We start from the raw sequence: 18,091 nt of genomic DNA on the forward strand, positions 1-18,091 counted from the left end.
TTATGCAAGGGCCTCAAAGGAACCATCATGCAGGGGGTGCGGTTGGGGGAGACCTTTCCGTGCCGCTCCAGCCGGAAGCACTGGCTGAGCTGGTCCAGGTGTCGGCGTGTTGGGCCTGGGGCTCGGCCCTATGTCCTTGGTGACCCAGTAACATAGCACTGAGTGTCTGGGTGACGCGAGACCCTGTGGGCAGACAGAGGTTCGCCCGAGGAGCTCAGAGGTAGCCGAGTTCCTGCCGCAGCCCCTGACCACCGGGACTTGCAGGACCTGCGGCATCCAGCACCTGGAGCGCGCAGGCGAGAACCTGTCCCTCCTGACCTCGTTCTACTTCTGCATCGTCACCTTCTCCACGGTGGGCTATGGTGACGTGACGCCCAAGATCTGGCCGTCCCAGCTGCTGGTGGTCATCATGATCTGCGTGGCCCTGGTGGTGCTCCCACTGCAGGTGGGCCCGCCTCCATCCTTGTGAGAGGGTCCAGGAGAGGGAGGGCTGACCCGGTGGGCCCGCCCCCATCCCTGTGGGAGGGGCCAGGAGAGGGAGGGCTGACCTGGTGGGCCTGCCTCCATCCCTGTGGGAGGGGCCAGGAGAGGGAGGGCTGACCCAGTGGGCCTGCCCCCATCCCTGTGGGAGGGGCCAGGAGAGGGAGGGCTGACCCGGTGGGCCCGCCCCCATCCCTGTGGGAGGGGCCAGGAGAGGGAGGGCTGACCCGGTGGGCCCGCCTCCATCCCAGTGGGAGGGGTCTGCCTCCATCCCCATGGGAGGCGCCAGGAGAGGGAAGGCTGACCCGGTGGGCCTGCCTCCATCCCCATGGGAGGGGCCAGGAGAGGGAGGGTCGACCCGGTGGGCCCGCCTCCATCCCCATGGGAGGGGCCAGGAGAGGGAGAGCTGACCCGGTGGGCCCGCCCCCATCCCCGTGGGAGGGGCCAGGAGAGGGAGGGCCAACCTGGTGGGCCCTCCTCCATCCCCGTGGGAGGGGCCAGGAGAGGAAAGGCTGACCCGTCCTCAGTGGACCCTGCTGGAGGCTACAGGGGCCCTGGTAACTGAAACCCTGCAGTGAGGGAGGGGCGCCATGTGCCGGCTCCCCTCCAGGACCCACGCAGAGCACAGAGTGGGGGCCAGGAGGGGCTAACAGGGTGTCCTGAGTCAGGGTCCCTCAGCCCGGGCAGCAGCAGCTACCAGGACCACGTGGGGAATAGCTGCCGGCCACCCCTAGCTTTCCCTGTCACCTGTCACCTGTCACCTATCACCAAGGCCAGTCTGCTGGCTGAGCCGTGGGAAGGGGGGCAAGAACCTAGCCCCTACTTGTGCTTTGGTACGAAAACCCGGAGAGGAGGCCAGTTGGTTAACACTCAGGACGTGGAAAAATGTGGGAGGGGCACCTAACTGCAGCCGGAACAAGGCCTGTCCACCCAGGGGGTCCTCTGCTGACCGGCAGCTTGCCCAGCCCCCTGCCCCACCTTGCAGCTCAGAGCCCTTAGCCCCAGCTGGCCCCTCCTGCCCTGGTACCCCCCCCACGGGTGCCAGCTGCCTGCCCACTCTGTGCCGTCTGGAGCTCCCCTATCTGCCGCTGCCTCCAGGGAAAGGGCCCCTCTCTGACGTCGCCACCCCCTTCCCTCCCCGCAGTTTGAGGAGCTGGTCTTCCTGTGGATGGAGCGGCAGAAGTCGGGGGGCAACTACAGCCGCCACCGGGCCCAGACGGAGAAGCACGTGATCCTGTGCGTCACCTCCCTCAAGATCGACCTGCTCATGGACTTCCTCAACGAGTTCTACGCCCACCCCCGGCTCCAGGTGGGGCGCGGCCCAGCTGGCCCCCACACTGTGGGGGCGGGTGTGAGAGCCCACCGTGGGGCGGGTGTGAGAGCCCACCATGAGGAGGGTGTGAGAGCCCACACCGTGGGGCGGGTGTGAGAGCCCACCATGAGGAGGGTGTGAGAGCCCACACCGTGGGGCGGGTGGGAGAGCCCACCATGAGGAGGGTGTGAGAGCCCACACCGTGGGGCGGGTGGGAGAGCCCACCATGAGGAGGGTGTGAGAGCCCACACCGTGGGGCGGGTGGGAGAGCCCACACCGTGGGGCGGGTGTGAGAGCCCACACCGTGGGGCGGGTGGGAGAGCCCACACCGTGGGGCGGGTGGGAGAGCCCAGGCTGACCCCCCCTCGCCCCACCTCCCGCCTGCAGGACTATTACGTGGTCATCCTGTGCCCTACGGAGATGGACATCCAGGTTCGCAGGGTCCTGCAGATCCCCCTGTGGTCCCAGCGGGTCATCTACCTCCAGGGCTCCGCACTCAAGGACCAGGACCTCATGAGAGCCAAGTGAGCCCCGCAGCCACCCACCGGCCAGCCAGCCTTCCAGAATGCCCCCTCCCCCCTCCCCCCCCCCCCCCGGGCATCTGGGTGGGGTCCTGGGAGAGGCTCAAGCCCAGAGGGGATGCGGCTGTGGGCGGCTTTCTTTCAAAGACAAGCTGCCGGGGTGACATGAGGTAAGAAGGTTGAGTTCTTAAGTGGAGGTGATGTTAGCCAGGGACCCAGCCTCTCGAGTGACCCACCGCTCGGCTCTGGGTCCAAGGAGTAGAGAGACAGTGACCTCCAGGGCAAGGACAGGCTGGGGACTGCAGGGTTCAGGGTGATGTGGGGAAGCTGGGCCTCCGTCCTCCCCCATCCTGGGTGTGAGTGAGCAGTGTCTGCAACACCCCTTCTGCAGCCAGGGGTCCTCAGGGGCGGGATGGCAGTGGAACTGGTCACAGGTCCCCAGACCTTGGGCAGTCCATCCCAGGAGGGGACAGGCTGGCAGTCTCTGCCAAGTGTTCCCCTTCCTTCCGATGCCCCGTCTCTGCCCAGGTTAGTGGGGACGTGGAGGGTAGACACCTGTAGTGTGAGCACAGAGAGGTGGGGGGTCTCAGTGGGGCCCACCCCTTCCAGCCTCTGCCCCTGAAGGTTGAGACCAGAGTGCGGCCGGGTCCAGGAGACGGACAGTGGGTCCAGGCCATGCTCAGATCTGTGCTTTGCAGGATGGACAACGGGGAGGCCTGCTTCATCCTCAGCAGCCGCAACGAGGTGGATCGCACGGCGGCGGTACGTGCTGAAGCCCCCGCCCTGGAGCCCACCTGCTGCCACCCCGGCACTGACCATGCCCTCCCCGCCCCCAGGACCACCAGACCATTCTGCGCGCCTGGGCCGTGAAGGACTTTGCCCCCAACTGCCCCCTCTACGTGCAGATCCTCAAGCCTGAGAACAAGTTTCACGTCAAGTTTGCAGGTACGCACGTTTGGGGGCCACGTGTGCACACAGGTGTGGGGTGCTCCTCCCGGGGTTGGGGGGCTGGAGCATCACAGGGCTGGGGGGTGCTCAGAGCCACAGCCAGGGGACAGCGGGCACGCCATCCTCACCAAGGGTGGGTGGAGGGGACCCGTGCAGGTCCAGCTGTTGAAGACGCTGGCCCTGCACCTGGGAGCCAGGGGTCAGTGAGGGCAGGGGAGGGCAGGTGCATCCGCTGAGCACCCACGAGGGTGCCTGAGCCGTGGGGCCGGGGGGCAGGTGAGCAGGGGTGTGCAGAGCAGAGGGGCTGGGGGGTGCGCAGAGCAGAGGGGCTGGGGGTGCGCAGAGCAGAGGGGCTGGGGGGTGCGCAGAGCAGAGGGGCTGGGGGGTGTGCAGAGCAGAGGGGCAGGTGAGCAGGGGTGCGCAGAGCAGAGGGGCTGGGGGGTGCGCAGAGCAGAGGGGCTGGGGGGTGCGCAGAGCAGAGGGGCTGGGGGGTGCAGAGCAGAGGGGCTGGGGGGTGCAGAGCAGAGGGGCTGGGGGGTGCGCAGAGCAGAGGGGCTGGGGGGTGCGCAGAGCAGAGGGGCTGGGGGGTGCAGAGCAGAGGGGCTGGGGGGTGCGCAGAGCAGAGGGGCTGGGGGGTGCGCAGAGCAGAGGGGCTGGGGGGTGCAGAGCAGAGCAGACGGGCTGGGGGGTGTCCGTCCTGGGGTTGGCCGCTGACCATCCTACCCGCAGACCACGTGGTGTGTGAGGAGGAGTGCAAGTACGCCATGCTGGCCTTGAACTGCATCTGCCCGGCCACGTCCACCCTCATCACCCTGCTGGTGCACACCTCCCGCGGCCAGTGAGTGCCTGCCCACCCTGTGCCAGGCCGGGGAGAGGAGGGGCGACAGGGAGACCTGTGACGGGGAGGGGAGGGGTGACGGAGACCTGTGACGGGGAGGGGTGGGGCTTGTGCAGTGGGCAGAGGTCCCACCTGGGGAGGTGGGTGTGGACCAGCTAGGACGTCAGGCCCACTCAGCAAGCAGGTGCTGCTGGGAGTTGTGGGTATGGTCCACCTAGAGCAGTGGTGGTCAGCCTGGTCCCTACCGCCCCCTAGTGGTGGTCAGCCTGGTCCCTACCGCCCCCTAGTGGTGGTCAGCCTGGTCCCTACCGCCCACTAGGGGGCGTTCCAGCTTTCATGGTGGGCAGTAGCGGAGCCACCAAAGTATAAATAAAAAGATAGATGTAACTATAGTAAGTTGTTTCATAAAGATTTATTCTGCCAAACTTAGCGAAAATCCGACATAAAGTACTTGATAAATAATTATTATTATATGCTTTAACTTGCTATAACTCTGCTTAATAGATTTTATAAAGTAAAGTGACTTCCCTACTTTATAAATCACCGTTACTGTGGAACCGGTGGGCAGTTAGAAAATCTTACTACTAACAGAGATACAGAAGTGGGCGGTAGGTATAAAAAGGTTGACTACCCCTGACCGAGAGTGACGGGGTGCAGTGGCTAGGAGAGCCACAGCCTGGACCCAGCACCAGCTGGTGGGGCTTGGTTTCAGGGAAAAGGTGTATTTGATTCAGAGTACCTGGGTGGGGACACCTGGGTGGGGCCCCAGGAGAGAGCAGGGTGGTGTTCCCCCCCCACCCTGACAGGGATGGTTGGCTCCTTGTGGGACATGTGCAGCCCCTGGGGAGGGACCAGGCAGCAGAGGGGGACGCTGGTTTGAAACCACATACAGGCTGTGGGGGCCAGCCTGGACCCCGATACCTTTTGGTGTCCCCTAAAAGTCAGACCTTTGTGTTAACGGCTTTTTAAAAACTGGCCAAGTGAACCCTCAGTCCACCCCCCAATGCTTGGCCAGACAGAGAGGGGTCAGGGTCCAGGTGGCCATGTTGGCCTCCACCCAGCGGCAAGCTGAACTGGGTGGGGCAGCAGCCCACTGTGGTGACGTCCCCGCCTGCTCAGGGAAGGCCAGGAGTCCCCCGAGCAGTGGCAGCGCATGTACGGACGCTGCTCCGGCAACGAGGTGTACCACGTGCGCATGGGCGACAGCAAGTTCTTCTGCGAGTACCAGGGCAAGAGCTTCACCTACGCCGCCTTCCACGCGCACAAGAAGTAGGCGCCCTGCCCGCAGGGTGTGGGGCGCGGCTGTCCCCTGACCCAGGCCGTGGGGTGGGACGTCAGAGTCTGCGTTTGACTCGGGTGTGCGTTTGAAACGCGGGCTCCCCTTTCCGACCTTGGGTCTTCCGGTCAAGTGGGAAGGGGAGACCGAGACCCGAGGGGTGGTCTGAGCCAAGGGCCTTACCGCAAGCGAGCGAGGGGGCCCCAAACCCAGGCATCCTGGGGAGGCTGGTCCCGCGGAGCAGAGCAGAGCAGAGGCTGCTCCTGGGTGGGGCCCCACAGGGCCACGCCCATGCAGGTTGTAGGTGGGGCACAATGAGCCACGCCCAGGTGTGGCGTGGTTGGGGACTGCTGAGCCACGCCCCTCCCCAGGTACGGCGTGTGCCTCATCGGGCTGAAGCGCGAGGAGAACAGGAGCATCCTGCTGAACCCGGGGCCGCGGCACACGCTGGCCGCCTCCGACACCTGCTTCTACATTAACATCACCAAGGAGGAGAACTCGGCCTTCACCTTCAAGCAGGAGGAGACGCGGCGGGGCCTCAAAGGGCCAGGCCGGGGCCAGGGCTCCTCCCGCCTACCCGTGCACAGCATCATCGCCTCCGTGGGTGAGTGCTCCCGGGCTGACGGCTCTGGGCGCCGGTGGGAGGGCCAGGAGACCCCGCCCCTGGCCCAGCTCCTCCTCCGCCCCTGGCCCAGCTCCTCCCGGCCTCGGGCCTCGGCGTGTATGTGTGACCAGTGGGGCATTCCCGCGTCTGTGTCTGCTGGGCTGAGGCTACTGCGTTCGAGTCATTAGCCCCATTGTACTGGGGGGGAAACCGAGGCCCAGGTGCCAGACCCCCTAGGATGGGGCGGCCAGATGTGACCCCAGGTCTTAGGAGCAGGTTGTGTCCACCAAACCGCTGCCCCTGGAGAGGCTGGGGGAGGGCTTGCCAGCCAAGTCTCCACTCTGTCCCAGGGACAGTGGCTATGGACCTCCAGAACACAGAGTGCCAGCCAGCACAGGGCGGCGGGGGCAGCAAGCTGGCACTGCCCACGGAGAACGGCTCGGGCAGCCGGCGGCCCAGCATCGCGCCCGTGCTGGAGCTGGCCGACAGCTCGGCCCTGCTGCCCTGCGACCTGCTGAGTGACCAGTCAGAGGACGAGATGACGCCCTCGGAGGACGAGGGGCTGTCAGTGGTGGAGTGAGTGTCCCCCTGGGCAAGGAGGGTGGGCTGTGGCGGAACTGGAGAGAGGAGTGTCCTCTGAGGGCCGGGCACCCAGGAGGAGGCGGGCGTTGGCACTGGCTCCGGTGGGCAGCGTTCCCGGCTCGCGCCCATGCTCTGAACCGTGGCTCGCAAACAGCCTCAAGGGAGACCCCGTTTGGCAAATGGAATCTTCCCGGCTCCCTCGGCGGTGGCTGTCCTCAGTGTGGTCTGCAGAGGTCACAGACAGGGGAGCCCTGGGAGACGTGCTGTCCAGACCTGGGGCTTGGGGCAGGGTCTTCTTGCTGTCCTTCCTGTTACCTTGTCTGTCCTCAGCAACTCTTGGCCACATGGCCTCTGGTGGGATAGACAGCTTCCCTTCCTTCCAGCTGGGCACCCACATGGCCACTCAAGCCGGAGGCTTCAGGGAAGGGTGACCAGGCTATCAGGCAGGTCACCCGTGGGGTCTGGCGCCCCCGTGTGGTCACTCCTGCTAGGCTGGAGGACGCAGTGAGGCTGACGACCCCCCACACACCCCACGCTGAGGCTCCGTGTCCCCTCTCCCACCCCAGGTACGTCAAGGGCTACCCCCCCAACTCGCCCTACATTGGCAGCTCCCCGACCCTGTGCCACCTGCTGCCCGTGAAGGCCCCCTTCTGCTGCCTGCGGCTGGACAAGGTGGGTCACATGCCAGCCGTGCTCTGGGCGGCTGCACTCTGGCATGACTGCAGGGACACAAGGACGAGGAAGTCCTTGACCCGTCACGCTGACTCGGGGCGTGGCTCTCTCGCCCGCCCGCCCGCTCGCCCGTCCTCCCTGGACGCCTGTCCATTTCAGAGGCTTGGCTTTCCTCAGAGGTTCCTCTCGTAATGGGTCACCCACCAACGTGGGGACACGCGTGTCTGACCCACGGGCCGTTCTCCACAAGGTGCTGCCGTCTCCACAGCCCTTGTCCTTCATGGGGACGCTCTCCCAGCCACGCCCTGCGTGTCGCTGTCCTCCTCCCTCAGTCTGGAACGTTCCCCGCCTGCCTCGGGGCTCCCGGGCTTGGCGATTTTCAGAGCACAGGCGGGTTTGCAAAGGTTTTCTTGTCAGAAGACTCAGCATTTGGGGCCGGACGCCTGAGGTGACTGGCTGGACAGGGTGTCCTGCAGGCGTCCGCGGTGATGCCAGCTCGGACCAGGTGACCCCTGGGGGGTTCGGCCAGGTCGTCTGCCGTGGAAAGCACTCTGGTTTCACCTTTGCAGTTAGTGGGCCACTGCGGAGAGGCGTGGGGACTAGGGAACTCACTGCCCCTCCGCGGGCCACGTCAGGTTGCTGGCCCACTGATCCGAGACCCCCTCGTGCCCGCCTGTGACTTTCTGCTGTGTGAAGCCCCCCTGCCCGGCGGCTGTCAGTGTGGGCTCCTGGGTTCCTTCCTACTCGGGTGATGACCCACTGCTGCTTGTCGAGTGTTTTCACTTGTCACGGTTGCCACTGACGATGACACTCTGACTTCCCCGGTTGTGCCAGTGGGGCCCGTCAGGCTGGCGTCCGGGTCCTTCCGAAAGGGCCGTCACCCTGGGGACATGCATGCTGCCCACCCCACGATGTCCCCGTCCACCTTGTACTTGTCCTGCTCTCGTCCTGGAACCAACTCTCCTTCAAGGAGCCTGACTCCTAGTGGAAGTTACATCAGAGACCAAGATCTGGTCACTTAGGGTGTCATGGCGCCTGGGCCTGCCACAGGGCAGCTAGGAAACCTGTGCACACACACGTATGTGCACCACACGTATGTGCTCGTGTCTGCGTCTGCTGAAACCACGGGTCCACACAGACACGTCCCTCCCGGACGTGACGGTCCCCGCCCGCTCTGCGTGGTGGGCTGACGTGGAGCCGTCACATCCAGGAGACAGATGGGGCTCCGATGGCACGTGAGGCCCCCACGGGGTGAGGGGCTGGCGACCAGCATCCTGGGCTCCGTCCCACGGGGCTCCCGGGAGCCTGGCCTCACCGTAGTGTCCGGTCCGGCGTGGCTTCCGGCACCTTCCCCACAGGGTTGCAAGCACAACAGCTACGAGGACGCCAAGGCCTACGGCTTCAAGAACAAGCTGATCATCGTTTCTGCGGAGATGGCGGGGAACGGGCTGTACAACTTCATCGTGCCGCTGCGGGCCTACTACCGGTCCCGCAGGGAGCTGAACCCCATCGTGCTGCTGCTGGACAACAAGTGAGCGCACCCCCCGACCTTCGGGGTCCCCACCAGCTCCAGCTCCCACCTCTGTCCCTGGTAGCTGTCCGTTTTCCTCCCTCGTGGCACCCAGACCCCTGACCCCACCATGACCCCTGTGCACCCCCCACTAACAGCTGTGCGCCTGGGGCTTCCCCAGAGGCCTGGCAGCCCAGAGCCCAAGTCCAGTCCAGGCTGTGTGGCCTGGGCAAGTTCCAGCCCCCTGGGGCCTCCGTTTCCCCTGAGAGACATGCAGACCAGCTCTCTGACCTGTAAAGGCCCCCCAGCTCTGCTCGCCCCACCCAGCCCTGTTCGCCCAGGAAGGAGCGGGTGTCGGGGCAGGAGCGGCACCCCAGGCCCTGCTGTCCCCCCACAGGCCCGACCACCACTTCCTGGAGGCCATCTGCTGCTTCCCCATGGTCTACTACATGGAGGGCTCCGTGGACAAGTAAGGCCCGGGTGGCCGGCCCTGCCCGCTCCCAAGCAGGACCCTGCCCTCTCCCCTCCCCCCTGGGGTGGGGGGAGGCCAGGGGGGGGGGCTCCAGGACCCCCGGCCACACGGCTCTCTCGCCAGCCTGGACAGCCTGCTGCAGTGCGGCATCATCTACGCGGACAACCTGGTGGTGGTGGACAAGGAGAGCACCATGAGCGCCGAGGAGGACTACATGGCCGACGCCAAGACCATCGTCAACGTGCAGACCATGTTCCGGTGAGCTGCTCGGAGCCCCGCATACCCGGGACCCCGGGACGCCCCGACCCCTGACCCCACCGTGACCCCAGCACCCACCCCTATCCATGACCCCGGGACGCCCCAACCCCTGACCCCACCATGACCTCAGCACCCACCCCTATCCATGATCCCAGGATGCCCCGACCCCTGACCCCACAGTGACCCCAGACACCCCTCCACAGCACTCACCCCTATCCATGACCCCGGGACGCCCCAACCCCTGACCCTACTGTGACCCCAGATGCACCTCCACAGCACTCACCCCTATCCATGACCCCGGGACGCCCGAACCCCTAACCCCACCGTGACCCCAGCATCCACCCCTATCCATGACCCCGGGATGCCCCGACCCCTGACCCCACCGTGACCGAGCCCCACCCCTACCCATGACCCCAGGACGCCCCAACCCCTGACCCCACCATGACCGAGCCCCACCTGGGGCCACTGCCCCCACAGGCTCTTCCCCAGCCTCAGCATCACCACGGAGCTCACCCACCCATCCAACATGCGCTTCATGCAGTTCCGCGCCAAGGACAGCTACTCCCTGGCTCTTTCCAAACTGGAGAAGGTGAGCCCCCCCCCCCCCCCATGCTCTCAGGTTCAGAGCCCGGACGGGCTGGGCTGAGGGGCCACAAGAGGCCCAGCACTGCCCTCCCGTGGCCGGGGGCTCTGGAGACCAGAGACAGGGCTCAGCTCCCCGTGAGGGGCTGGCTATGCCTCCCTGAGTCGTAGGGGCCGGGGCCAGGAGCAGACACCACCCCTCCCTGTCCTGTCAGCGGCCCTAACACAGGTGACACTGAGACTCATGTCCTCTACCAGACCTGGTCCCAGAGCCTGACATGTGTCCATCTGTCAGCCACCCAGGAGGTGCACGAGGTCACCTCAGGACAGACCAGGGACGGATCAGACTTGGGGGGACCTGCCTGAGATCACACACAGAAGTGCAGAGCGGGGTCAGCTTTCTGCTGCTCAGGGCTCCCTCCTTGAGGCAGCAGCCTGGCCGGGTGTGGCGCCCAGGGGCACAGGGACCGGCCACCAGGGACACAGGCCCCAGCCCCGGTCCACTCACTGGCCCCAGTCCCTCCTCAGGCTCCTGCTCAGGCCAGTGGCAGCCCCGCCCTCCACAGTGAGGGTCAGGGTCGCGTGGCAGGGTGAGGATGGCACTCCACCATGCTGGGAGCACATTCCTTCCAGCCCGAGCTCCCCAGCTGACCTGTGCCACACACGGGTGACCCTGTAGCTTCCGCCCTCCCAAGCCAGGCCTGCCCATCAACAGCAGATGGAGGGACAAGCCCTGAAGCGTCAGCCGCCCTGAGCCGGGACGGGTAACTCCCGCCTTGCCCATCCCTGACCCTGAGGGCCAGGGCTTTGCCATTGCCACCGGAGTGGACAGACACTGGGCAGGTGGCCCCCCAACTCAGCGGCCAGCATGGCCCCTGCCCCCCAGGCCCATCCAGGACAGCCGCCATCGCTCGGAGCTGGCTTGTGTGTGTGGCTGGGCTGGCTTCCGGGTCCGAGGAGGGTTCCTGGGTCTCCCCTGAGCAGGACGGCGCTGGCACGGACTTGGGCTCGAGGCTGGCGGTAGCCTGGCCTTCCTCGCCGCCTCCCCTCAAGCTGACCGAGGTCCTCGCAGGCCTTGCACCCCCCTGTCCGTGGGCTGGCAGGGGTCAGCTCCACACGGGTCTGCTTCCTGGTCCTTCTTGGGGACAGCAGGAAGCTTGCCACATGTGGCCATGGGAGGTGGCTTCAGGAAGCAGCTGTTGCTCCGCCTACTGACGTGGGGCCGAGGTCCCGTGGGAGGGACGCTCTGGGGCGTGGGCACCGAGGGGACAGAGGACCAACAGAGCCACAGGACACCGCCCACGCCAGGGGGATGGTTGGAGCCAACGTCACACCACCACCAGCGAGTGTGGGGCCCAGTGCTCAGAGGAGCCCCTGTCGTCTCAGGCCCTGCCCGGACATGGCCTGGGGTCCCCGGGGGGTCTCTGCCACCCCAGGCACATCTCAGCTCCAGACTCTTCAGACAGCTTCCCCAGGGAGCAGCTGGGGATGTTTCTTGATTTTCATAAAGGGTGCAAGTTTGTCATAAACGTGTCTTCTACTTCGAGGAGCAGCGAGAAGTGTGAAGAAGACAGTAAAAACCAAAGGTCGCGCAGGTCACGGCGGTGCCTCCGGGTGCAGGGGCAACTTGGGAGAACTCTGCCGGAGGGACCAGGTGGGCTGGGCACCGCTGGAGGGCCTGCTGTTTGCCCCAAGTGAAGCCTAATAGAGTAGAAGACGCAGCCGCCAGAGGGCGTCTCCCGGAGGCCATGCTCAGGGAGATCTCTGAGAACTGGACCCGAGATGCGGCCACCCCACCTCTATCTGTCCTGGTCCCCAGGGCTCCTTGGTGGTGTCCCTGTTCTGACCGTGGCTGCACAAGGCTCCCAGCTTCTCAGGGACGCTCTTCCAGGCGCGTCCTGCTCCTGCCTGGCACGTGTAACCCTGAAGTTCTGGGTGAAGCCCCCGGGTCCCCCAGGGCTGTGCAGAGTGAAGCGTGGGCCCTTGTCCCAGAGGCAGGACAAGTTCTGCAGGCGGCACCAGCGTATGGAGCCCCTTCCTCCTGTAGCCGGCCGCCTCGTTCCTGGACTTGTTCTGAGCAAAGGAGACGGATGTTTTAACCATTGCACTCTCGTCGTGTGCTGTGCGGGTTCTACACGCCATATGCACGGTCACATGGATCTCCTCGGGAGGCACAGTGACCCGCACCCCAGACTCACCCAGGTGCCCGCCTGCCCCGTCGAGTCGCTCCCAACAAGGGATGTCACCACAGGAAGAGGAAGTCCACGAGGGGCTCCATGGCCTCACCCATACCTTCCCGTGTTTGAAGCGAGAGCTGGTCCCAGGAGGCGCAGGAAACTCACGCGTGTCCATGGACTCTGCCCTCGTGCATCTCTCCGAGTTCAGGACAAAGTCACTGAGATGACTGAGAATTGCAGGGTGGCCACAGCAGAGCATTAAGCCAAGCCTGGGGGCCTGTGTGATGGTGCGGGCCCCACTTCTCACCAGAGCACCGAATTCTGGCTCCCGAGCTCAGGCCCCAGTGTGACTAGGGGGGACATGCAGCTGGGTACTCAGGTCTGTGCTCAGCTCTCTGCTGGTACATGCCACACATGGACCACACACACATGTACACACGCACCACATGTGCCTGCACACGCAAGTGCCCCCCGCCCCCCAGCCATGGCCCCAGCCAGACGGAGCCTCCTTTCCCGCAGAGGGAGCGGGAGAACGGCTCCAACCTGGCCTTCATGTTCCGCCTGCCGTTTGCCGCCGGCCGCGTCTTCAGCATCAGCATGTTGGACACGCTGCTGTACCAGGTCAGCGGGTGCGAGGCAGGGAGGCCCACAATGGCCCGGGACCCACCCCAGCCACTCTCGTCGCGGCTGACGTCCAGCCCCAGTCTGAGTGACGTGCCTCCCTCTGGGCATCCCTCCCGGGGTCCTGGGTAGGCCCACCGGCCCTGAGGGGCCCTGAGCCCCATCCCTGCCCGACGGCAGGGACTCACCTCTAAATGTCCCCAGTCCTCCCAGAAGATACTGCCCAGGTCTCTTCTGACCTAAGTGGCCACATGAATTAATGGCGGAGGCCAGGGAAGGCTTCCCAGCTCTGTCTGTGGGTTGAGTTGCGCTGGGGACAGGCGAGCAGGTGGCTTGGGGCATCTGGAGAGCGTGTCTGGCGGACAAGGTGGCCCTGGGGTGCGGGTGCAGACTGGGGCCACCGTGCGGCAGGCTCACTGCGGCCTCCCTCCCGGCCAGTCCTTCGTGAAGGACTACATGATCTCCATCACCAGGCTGCTGCTGGGTCTGGACACCACGCCGGGCTCTGGCTACCTCTGCGCCGTAAGTGACCTGGCAGGGCCGGGGAGTGTGGGCTCTTCTCAGGGAGGCTGCGGGTCACCGGCCCCTGGTCAGCACAGGGGTGCGGGCACCACCTGCCCTTGCAGCTGGCCCCGCTCAGCGCACCTGCACATTCCAGATGAAGATCACCGAGGGTGACCTGTGGATCGGCACCTACGGCCGCCTCTTCCAGAAGCTCTGCTCCTCCAGCGCCGAGATCCCCATCGGCATCTACAGGACCCAGAGCCATGTCTTCTCCACCTCGGAGGTGCGCGGATGGGCGGGGCTCCTGGGACTGGGCGGGACTGGATGGGCGGGGCTCCTGGGACTGGACAGGCCCGGGTGGGCGGGGCTCCGGGAGCTGGGCTCTGGGGAGCTAGGTGGGGCTCCAGGAGCTGGGCGGGGCCCTGGTAGGCGGGTCTCCTGGGACTGGGCGGGATGATGGGCGGGGCTCTGGGAGCTGGGCGGGGCCTTAAGAGTTGGGCGGTCCGCACGTTTCTGAGTGACTCGAGGCCATCCCAGTTTGTAGAGTTGGGGTCTGGTCCATGTGCCCCACATGTGAGGTGTCTTGTTGGACAGCTGTGACCCCCGAGTAAGAGGGGGAAAGCGCAAGAGCACAGTGGGGCCTTTGCACCTCCCTGGAACCAGAATGGGTGGCCTGCCCTGCTGGTGCCCACAGGGGTTCAGGCAGTGCTGGAGGCAGGGCAGAAGCACCCCCAGGGATCCAGGATGCCCCTGGTTTCCTTTGCAGCCTCACGACCTTAAAGCCCAGGTGAGCGGCCCCTTCAAGCTTACCACCAAGTTGACCATGGCCATGGTGGGTGCAGGGCCCCGGGGCAAGCACAGGGAGCTGGCATCAGGGCGCGAGTCCCGGGCTGTGTTGGCCACGGAGCAACTCGGAGAGGGTTCATGGCCTTACCCTGTCATACAGCTGGGGAAACTGAGGTGCACGTGAGGAGCCCAGGGCCCCATCATGGCGAGTACTTGCCTCTCCCTGCTGGTTGGTCTGGCCCAACCTCCATGTCCCCAGCCTCTGTGCCTCTTGAGGTGCTGCCCCTGTGGGGTCCCCACATCACCCCCAGAGCCCCACACACCCACTGAGCCACACAGAGGAGCTGGTGCTTCCCAGTCCACCGTGCACCGCCCCGCCCTCCAACTTCTGCCCAACAAAATGGGGAAACTGAGGCACAGAGAGGCGGTGACCCTCCATGACAAAATCAGGACACAAAAGGCACTAACAAGACTCACTGACCCCAGGGCCCAGAGGTGACGGAGCTGCCTCACCCCCAGCAGATTGCAGACAGACCCACAGCCTGAAACCCCCTCCCCAGATAGAGACCGAGGCACTCGCATTCCTAGGCCCTACGGGGGTCCAGGGGGGCCCCTCAGGAGGCTGGGGCTGTCCTCTTCCATCAGCTGCCCCCTCCCCTGGGCATCTTGCCCTCTGGCCCTCAGCCCTCTGCCCTGGCCAGTCCCAGATCTCAGTGAGCATGGAGGATTGCGAGGACACGCGGGAAGTGAAGGGACCCTGGGGCACACGGGCGGGGACCGGCGGAGGCGGCGGAGGCGGCGGCGGCGGCGGCAGCATGCATGGCCGGCACGCAGCTGGCGGCGACCCGGCCGAGCACCCGCTGCTGCGGCGCAAGAGCCTACAGTGGGCCCGGCGGCTGAGCCGCAAGAGCTCCAAGCACGCGGAGAAGGCGGCGGCCGAATGGATCAGTCAGCAGCGGCTCAGCCTGTACCAGCGCTCCGAGCGGCAGGAGCTGTCCGAGCTGGTCAGGAACCGCATGAAGCATCTGGGGCTGCCCACCACCGGCTATGGTAAGCACCGGGCAGCGCCACCCACTGCGCTGGACACGGACAGGGATCACAGTGTCCCGGGCCCCCATGGGCCACAGCCTCCTGTCTATCCATCCCTCTGCCTGCAGGGCCAGCTCCAGGTGCCACCAAAGGCTGGTCAGAGGCCTCTGGCATGGGGAGGGTGCGGGACCTCCCAGAATGGGTGCCAGAGCCGATGAAGGGCTCACCCCTGCTACCCTGGGACCTCAGTTTCCCATCTGTAAAAAATGGGGGGCTGGCTGGCCTGGGGTGCAGACGAGGACTGTGGGGAGGGCCGGCCAGGCCAGGCCCCCTGAGAGCACAGCCACAGGTTCTGGCTGGGCACAGACTGGCCGTCAGAGAGCCCACTGTGCTCTCGTGAACAGGGGCGCAGCAGGGAGCCCCCGGGCCACCCTCCCCAGCCCTCCCAGCACCCGGAGCGTGGGGCTGTGTCGGGCAGCTGGGCAGAGGGCACCAGGACACTCGCCGTTGGCCTCGTGGGACCCACGGTTCCCGTGACACAGCCACTGCCACCGGCTGCTTCTGGGTGACCGTCATCTTTGTCAGCAGCTTCAGGCCACGCCTCCTCTTGTGGCTTGTTCGGGGAGTTTGTGAGCTGAGTGGCCAGCTGACCGAGAGAGCAGCTCACCCCTCTCACTCTGGGGACGCCGCCTCTGTGGATGGGGCCACGGGGACCCCAGCTCCCCACCGCTGCCCGGCCATGTCCAACTCCCGGGCTAGGTCGAGGCTCTGGCCAGCGTTGGGGTCCAGCCGGGCCCTGTATTGCTGCTTCCACCACGTTTCCTGTCGACTCCTGGGTCGGGGCCCATGCGTCCCCTTCCAAGTAAATCAGCTGGGTCAGGGCTCGTCCGGAAGCGGCCCAGGGGTCACTTGGGTCGGGCTGTCCCTGGCTGTGCAACCCTGGGCCAGTGGGGAACTCAAAGATCAGGGTTTGGGGGACAGGAGACCCCTGAGGGCCATCCCAGCCATACCCTCCACACCCTGGCTGCATAATTCACTTTTGTTCCTCTGGTGTCCTGCCTGGGTGGGTACTGTCACCCCCTTCTCCAGAGGAAACACTGATGCTGAGGCTGCAAGTGGGGTGGCCAGCGTTCACAGTGTCCACGATGGGCAGGGGGAAGTTCCGGCCCGCTGACCCCCAGACCTGGCAGAGGAGGAACCGGGTCCCCTTAGCTTAGACTCGCTTCCAGGCAGCTGGTGCTGGCCGGTGCTGGCCTCTGCGGGCCCCGTGCGGACGGCCTCCCACCTGCAGCTGGCTGACCACCCCCCCCACCCCCCGCTGAGCCGGCTGCCTGCTGCTTGCTGACCTCTCTCTCTCTCTCTGTTTCTGTCTGTTCCTCTTCCTGTGTGTTCCGTAGAGGATGTAGCAAATTTAACAGCCAGTGATGTCATGAATCGGGTTAACCTGGGATATTTGCAAGGTAATTCTGCTCAGGCATCGGGCAGCTTAGTGCCCGCCCCACCCCGGCGTGCAGGCGCACAGGACGCCAGGGAGGTCCCTGCAGGCAGGGCCTCGGTTCTCCCAGACACCCACTGCCGGAACCTTGACAGCCCTCCTCCTCATGGCTGCTGCTGACCGGACTGGCCCGGAGGGGGTGTGGTCAGTGCCTGTCCCCGGACGGTCCCTGTGCAGCTCGGGGCCACCCAGTGCTTCCTCTCCTGTTCGTTGTCTAAGATAAGCCCTGTGTCACGCCTACCCTGACACATGGGCTGGCCACCAGGCCTGCAGCTGCTCCCTGGACACCTGAGGACCCCAAGTCCCCACAGCTGTCCCTCAGGAAGCGTCCTGAAGGATGGTTCACCCCCACCCCTCGTGGCGAATGGGCAGGCCTGGGGGCAGGGTCTCTTCTGCCCCGAGATGTTGTGGGCTGTCTGACGTCCTGCCCTGAGACCCAGCCGAGTCCAGGCCACAGGCTTTGCTGCTCAGACCCCCTCCTCTCTGGGGGCTCCTCACGGCCCTGGGAGCTGTCAGGCCGACCCAGGCCCAGCGAGAGAACCTCTGTAGCTCACAGCCCGGGGGCTGGCACGGGCTTCTCCTGGGCTCTCATGCTTTTACTTACACAACCCACAGTGGTGGTCCGGCAAAGCCGACGCCAGCTGGCATCTGGCAGCCTCCCTACGTGGTGGCTTTGTTGACCCCATCCTGCTTCCTGCGGGGGCTCCCGGTGGGGGTGGCTTCCCCACAGGGTCACCAGGCCTCACTGGGTGCTGTTTTCTGAGCACCCACCATGAGCGGAAGTTGAGGGGTTCCTGGGCTAGGACGTAAAGCCAGAAGAAAGGCGTGATTGTGGTGGGGTGACCCAGTCAGCGAGGGTGGCAGAGAGGTGGCCCCCCAGACAGGGTCTTGTCATTGGGCTTCTCTACCCTGCAGAGCGCCTGGCTGCACCCCCGCCCCTTCCTGACAGCCACTCTGGGAGTTACCCCCAATTGTACAGAAGGCGGTGGGCGGGGCAGGAGGCGAGAGTGGGGTGGAGGCCCGGAGAGCAGGGTGGGGTGGCACCATGGTCAGTCATTGACCAGGAAAGGCACGGCCAGCCCTCTGACCCCCAGCCCAGGCCCTCACTGGAACACATCAGTGGTGCATCTGGCCTGGCCTAGGGAAACCCCAGCCAGGGCCCTGGAACTGGACACACGCACAGCCCCTCTCTGGTGCCCTGCAGCCCCGCACCCCCTCAAGGACAGCCAGGATGGGAGGGCCCAGTGAGGCCGGCGGTGGTGTGCAGGAGACGGGCTCCCAGCCCTCGGTGGGCAGCAGCCCAGACCCCAGCTTCCCTTCTCATTATTCCAACTGGGTGTGGGTGTCAGCACAGGCTGTGCTCTGCAGTGCGGGGTCCCGGGAAACGCCTTGCTCCTCTGCCTGTTTCACCCCACAGCTGCATG

General features: G+C 65.6%; 1 protein-coding gene across 6 annotated transcripts in view; it reads left to right on the forward strand.

Moving 5' to 3' along the window:
• Positions 1–18,091, forward strand: part of KCNT1 (potassium sodium-activated channel subfamily T member 1) — a 60,940-nt gene that overhangs the window by 40,424 nt on the left and 2,425 nt on the right. For 4 of the 6 annotated variants that reach the window (XM_066255697.1, XM_066255700.1, XM_066255699.1 and 1 more), the window contains 20 exons: positions 265–445; positions 1,625–1,789; positions 2,180–2,316; positions 3,012–3,075; positions 3,150–3,258; positions 3,991–4,099; positions 5,219–5,368; positions 5,747–5,979; positions 6,330–6,555; positions 7,128–7,233; positions 8,592–8,764; positions 9,141–9,212; positions 9,339–9,473; positions 9,951–10,062; positions 12,752–12,853; positions 13,292–13,375; positions 13,512–13,640; positions 14,124–14,144; positions 14,845–15,193; positions 16,570–16,632. In XM_066255697.1, the coding sequence (XP_066111794.1) occupies positions 265–445; positions 1,625–1,789; positions 2,180–2,316; positions 3,012–3,075; positions 3,150–3,258; positions 3,991–4,099; positions 5,219–5,368; positions 5,747–5,979; positions 6,330–6,555; positions 7,128–7,233; positions 8,592–8,764; positions 9,141–9,212; positions 9,339–9,473; positions 9,951–10,062; positions 12,752–12,853; positions 13,292–13,375; positions 13,512–13,640; positions 14,124–14,144; positions 14,845–15,193; positions 16,570–16,632 (2,720 nt within the window). Of the gene's footprint in view, positions 1–264; positions 446–1,624; positions 1,790–2,179; positions 2,317–3,011; positions 3,076–3,149; positions 3,259–3,990; positions 4,100–5,218; positions 5,369–5,746; positions 5,980–6,329; positions 6,556–7,127; positions 7,234–8,591; positions 8,765–9,140; positions 9,213–9,338; positions 9,474–9,950; positions 10,063–12,751; positions 12,854–13,291; positions 13,376–13,511; positions 13,641–14,123; positions 14,145–14,827; positions 15,194–16,569; positions 16,633–18,091 lie in introns of those variants that run through there. The other 2 variants (XM_066255698.1, XM_066255702.1) reach the window with 2 other exon arrangements.

Source organism: Saccopteryx bilineata, chromosome 2 (assembly GCF_036850765.1).
Source record: "Saccopteryx bilineata isolate mSacBil1 chromosome 2, mSacBil1_pri_phased_curated, whole genome shotgun sequence".
NCBI lineage: Eukaryota > Metazoa > Chordata > Mammalia > Chiroptera > Emballonuridae > Saccopteryx > Saccopteryx bilineata.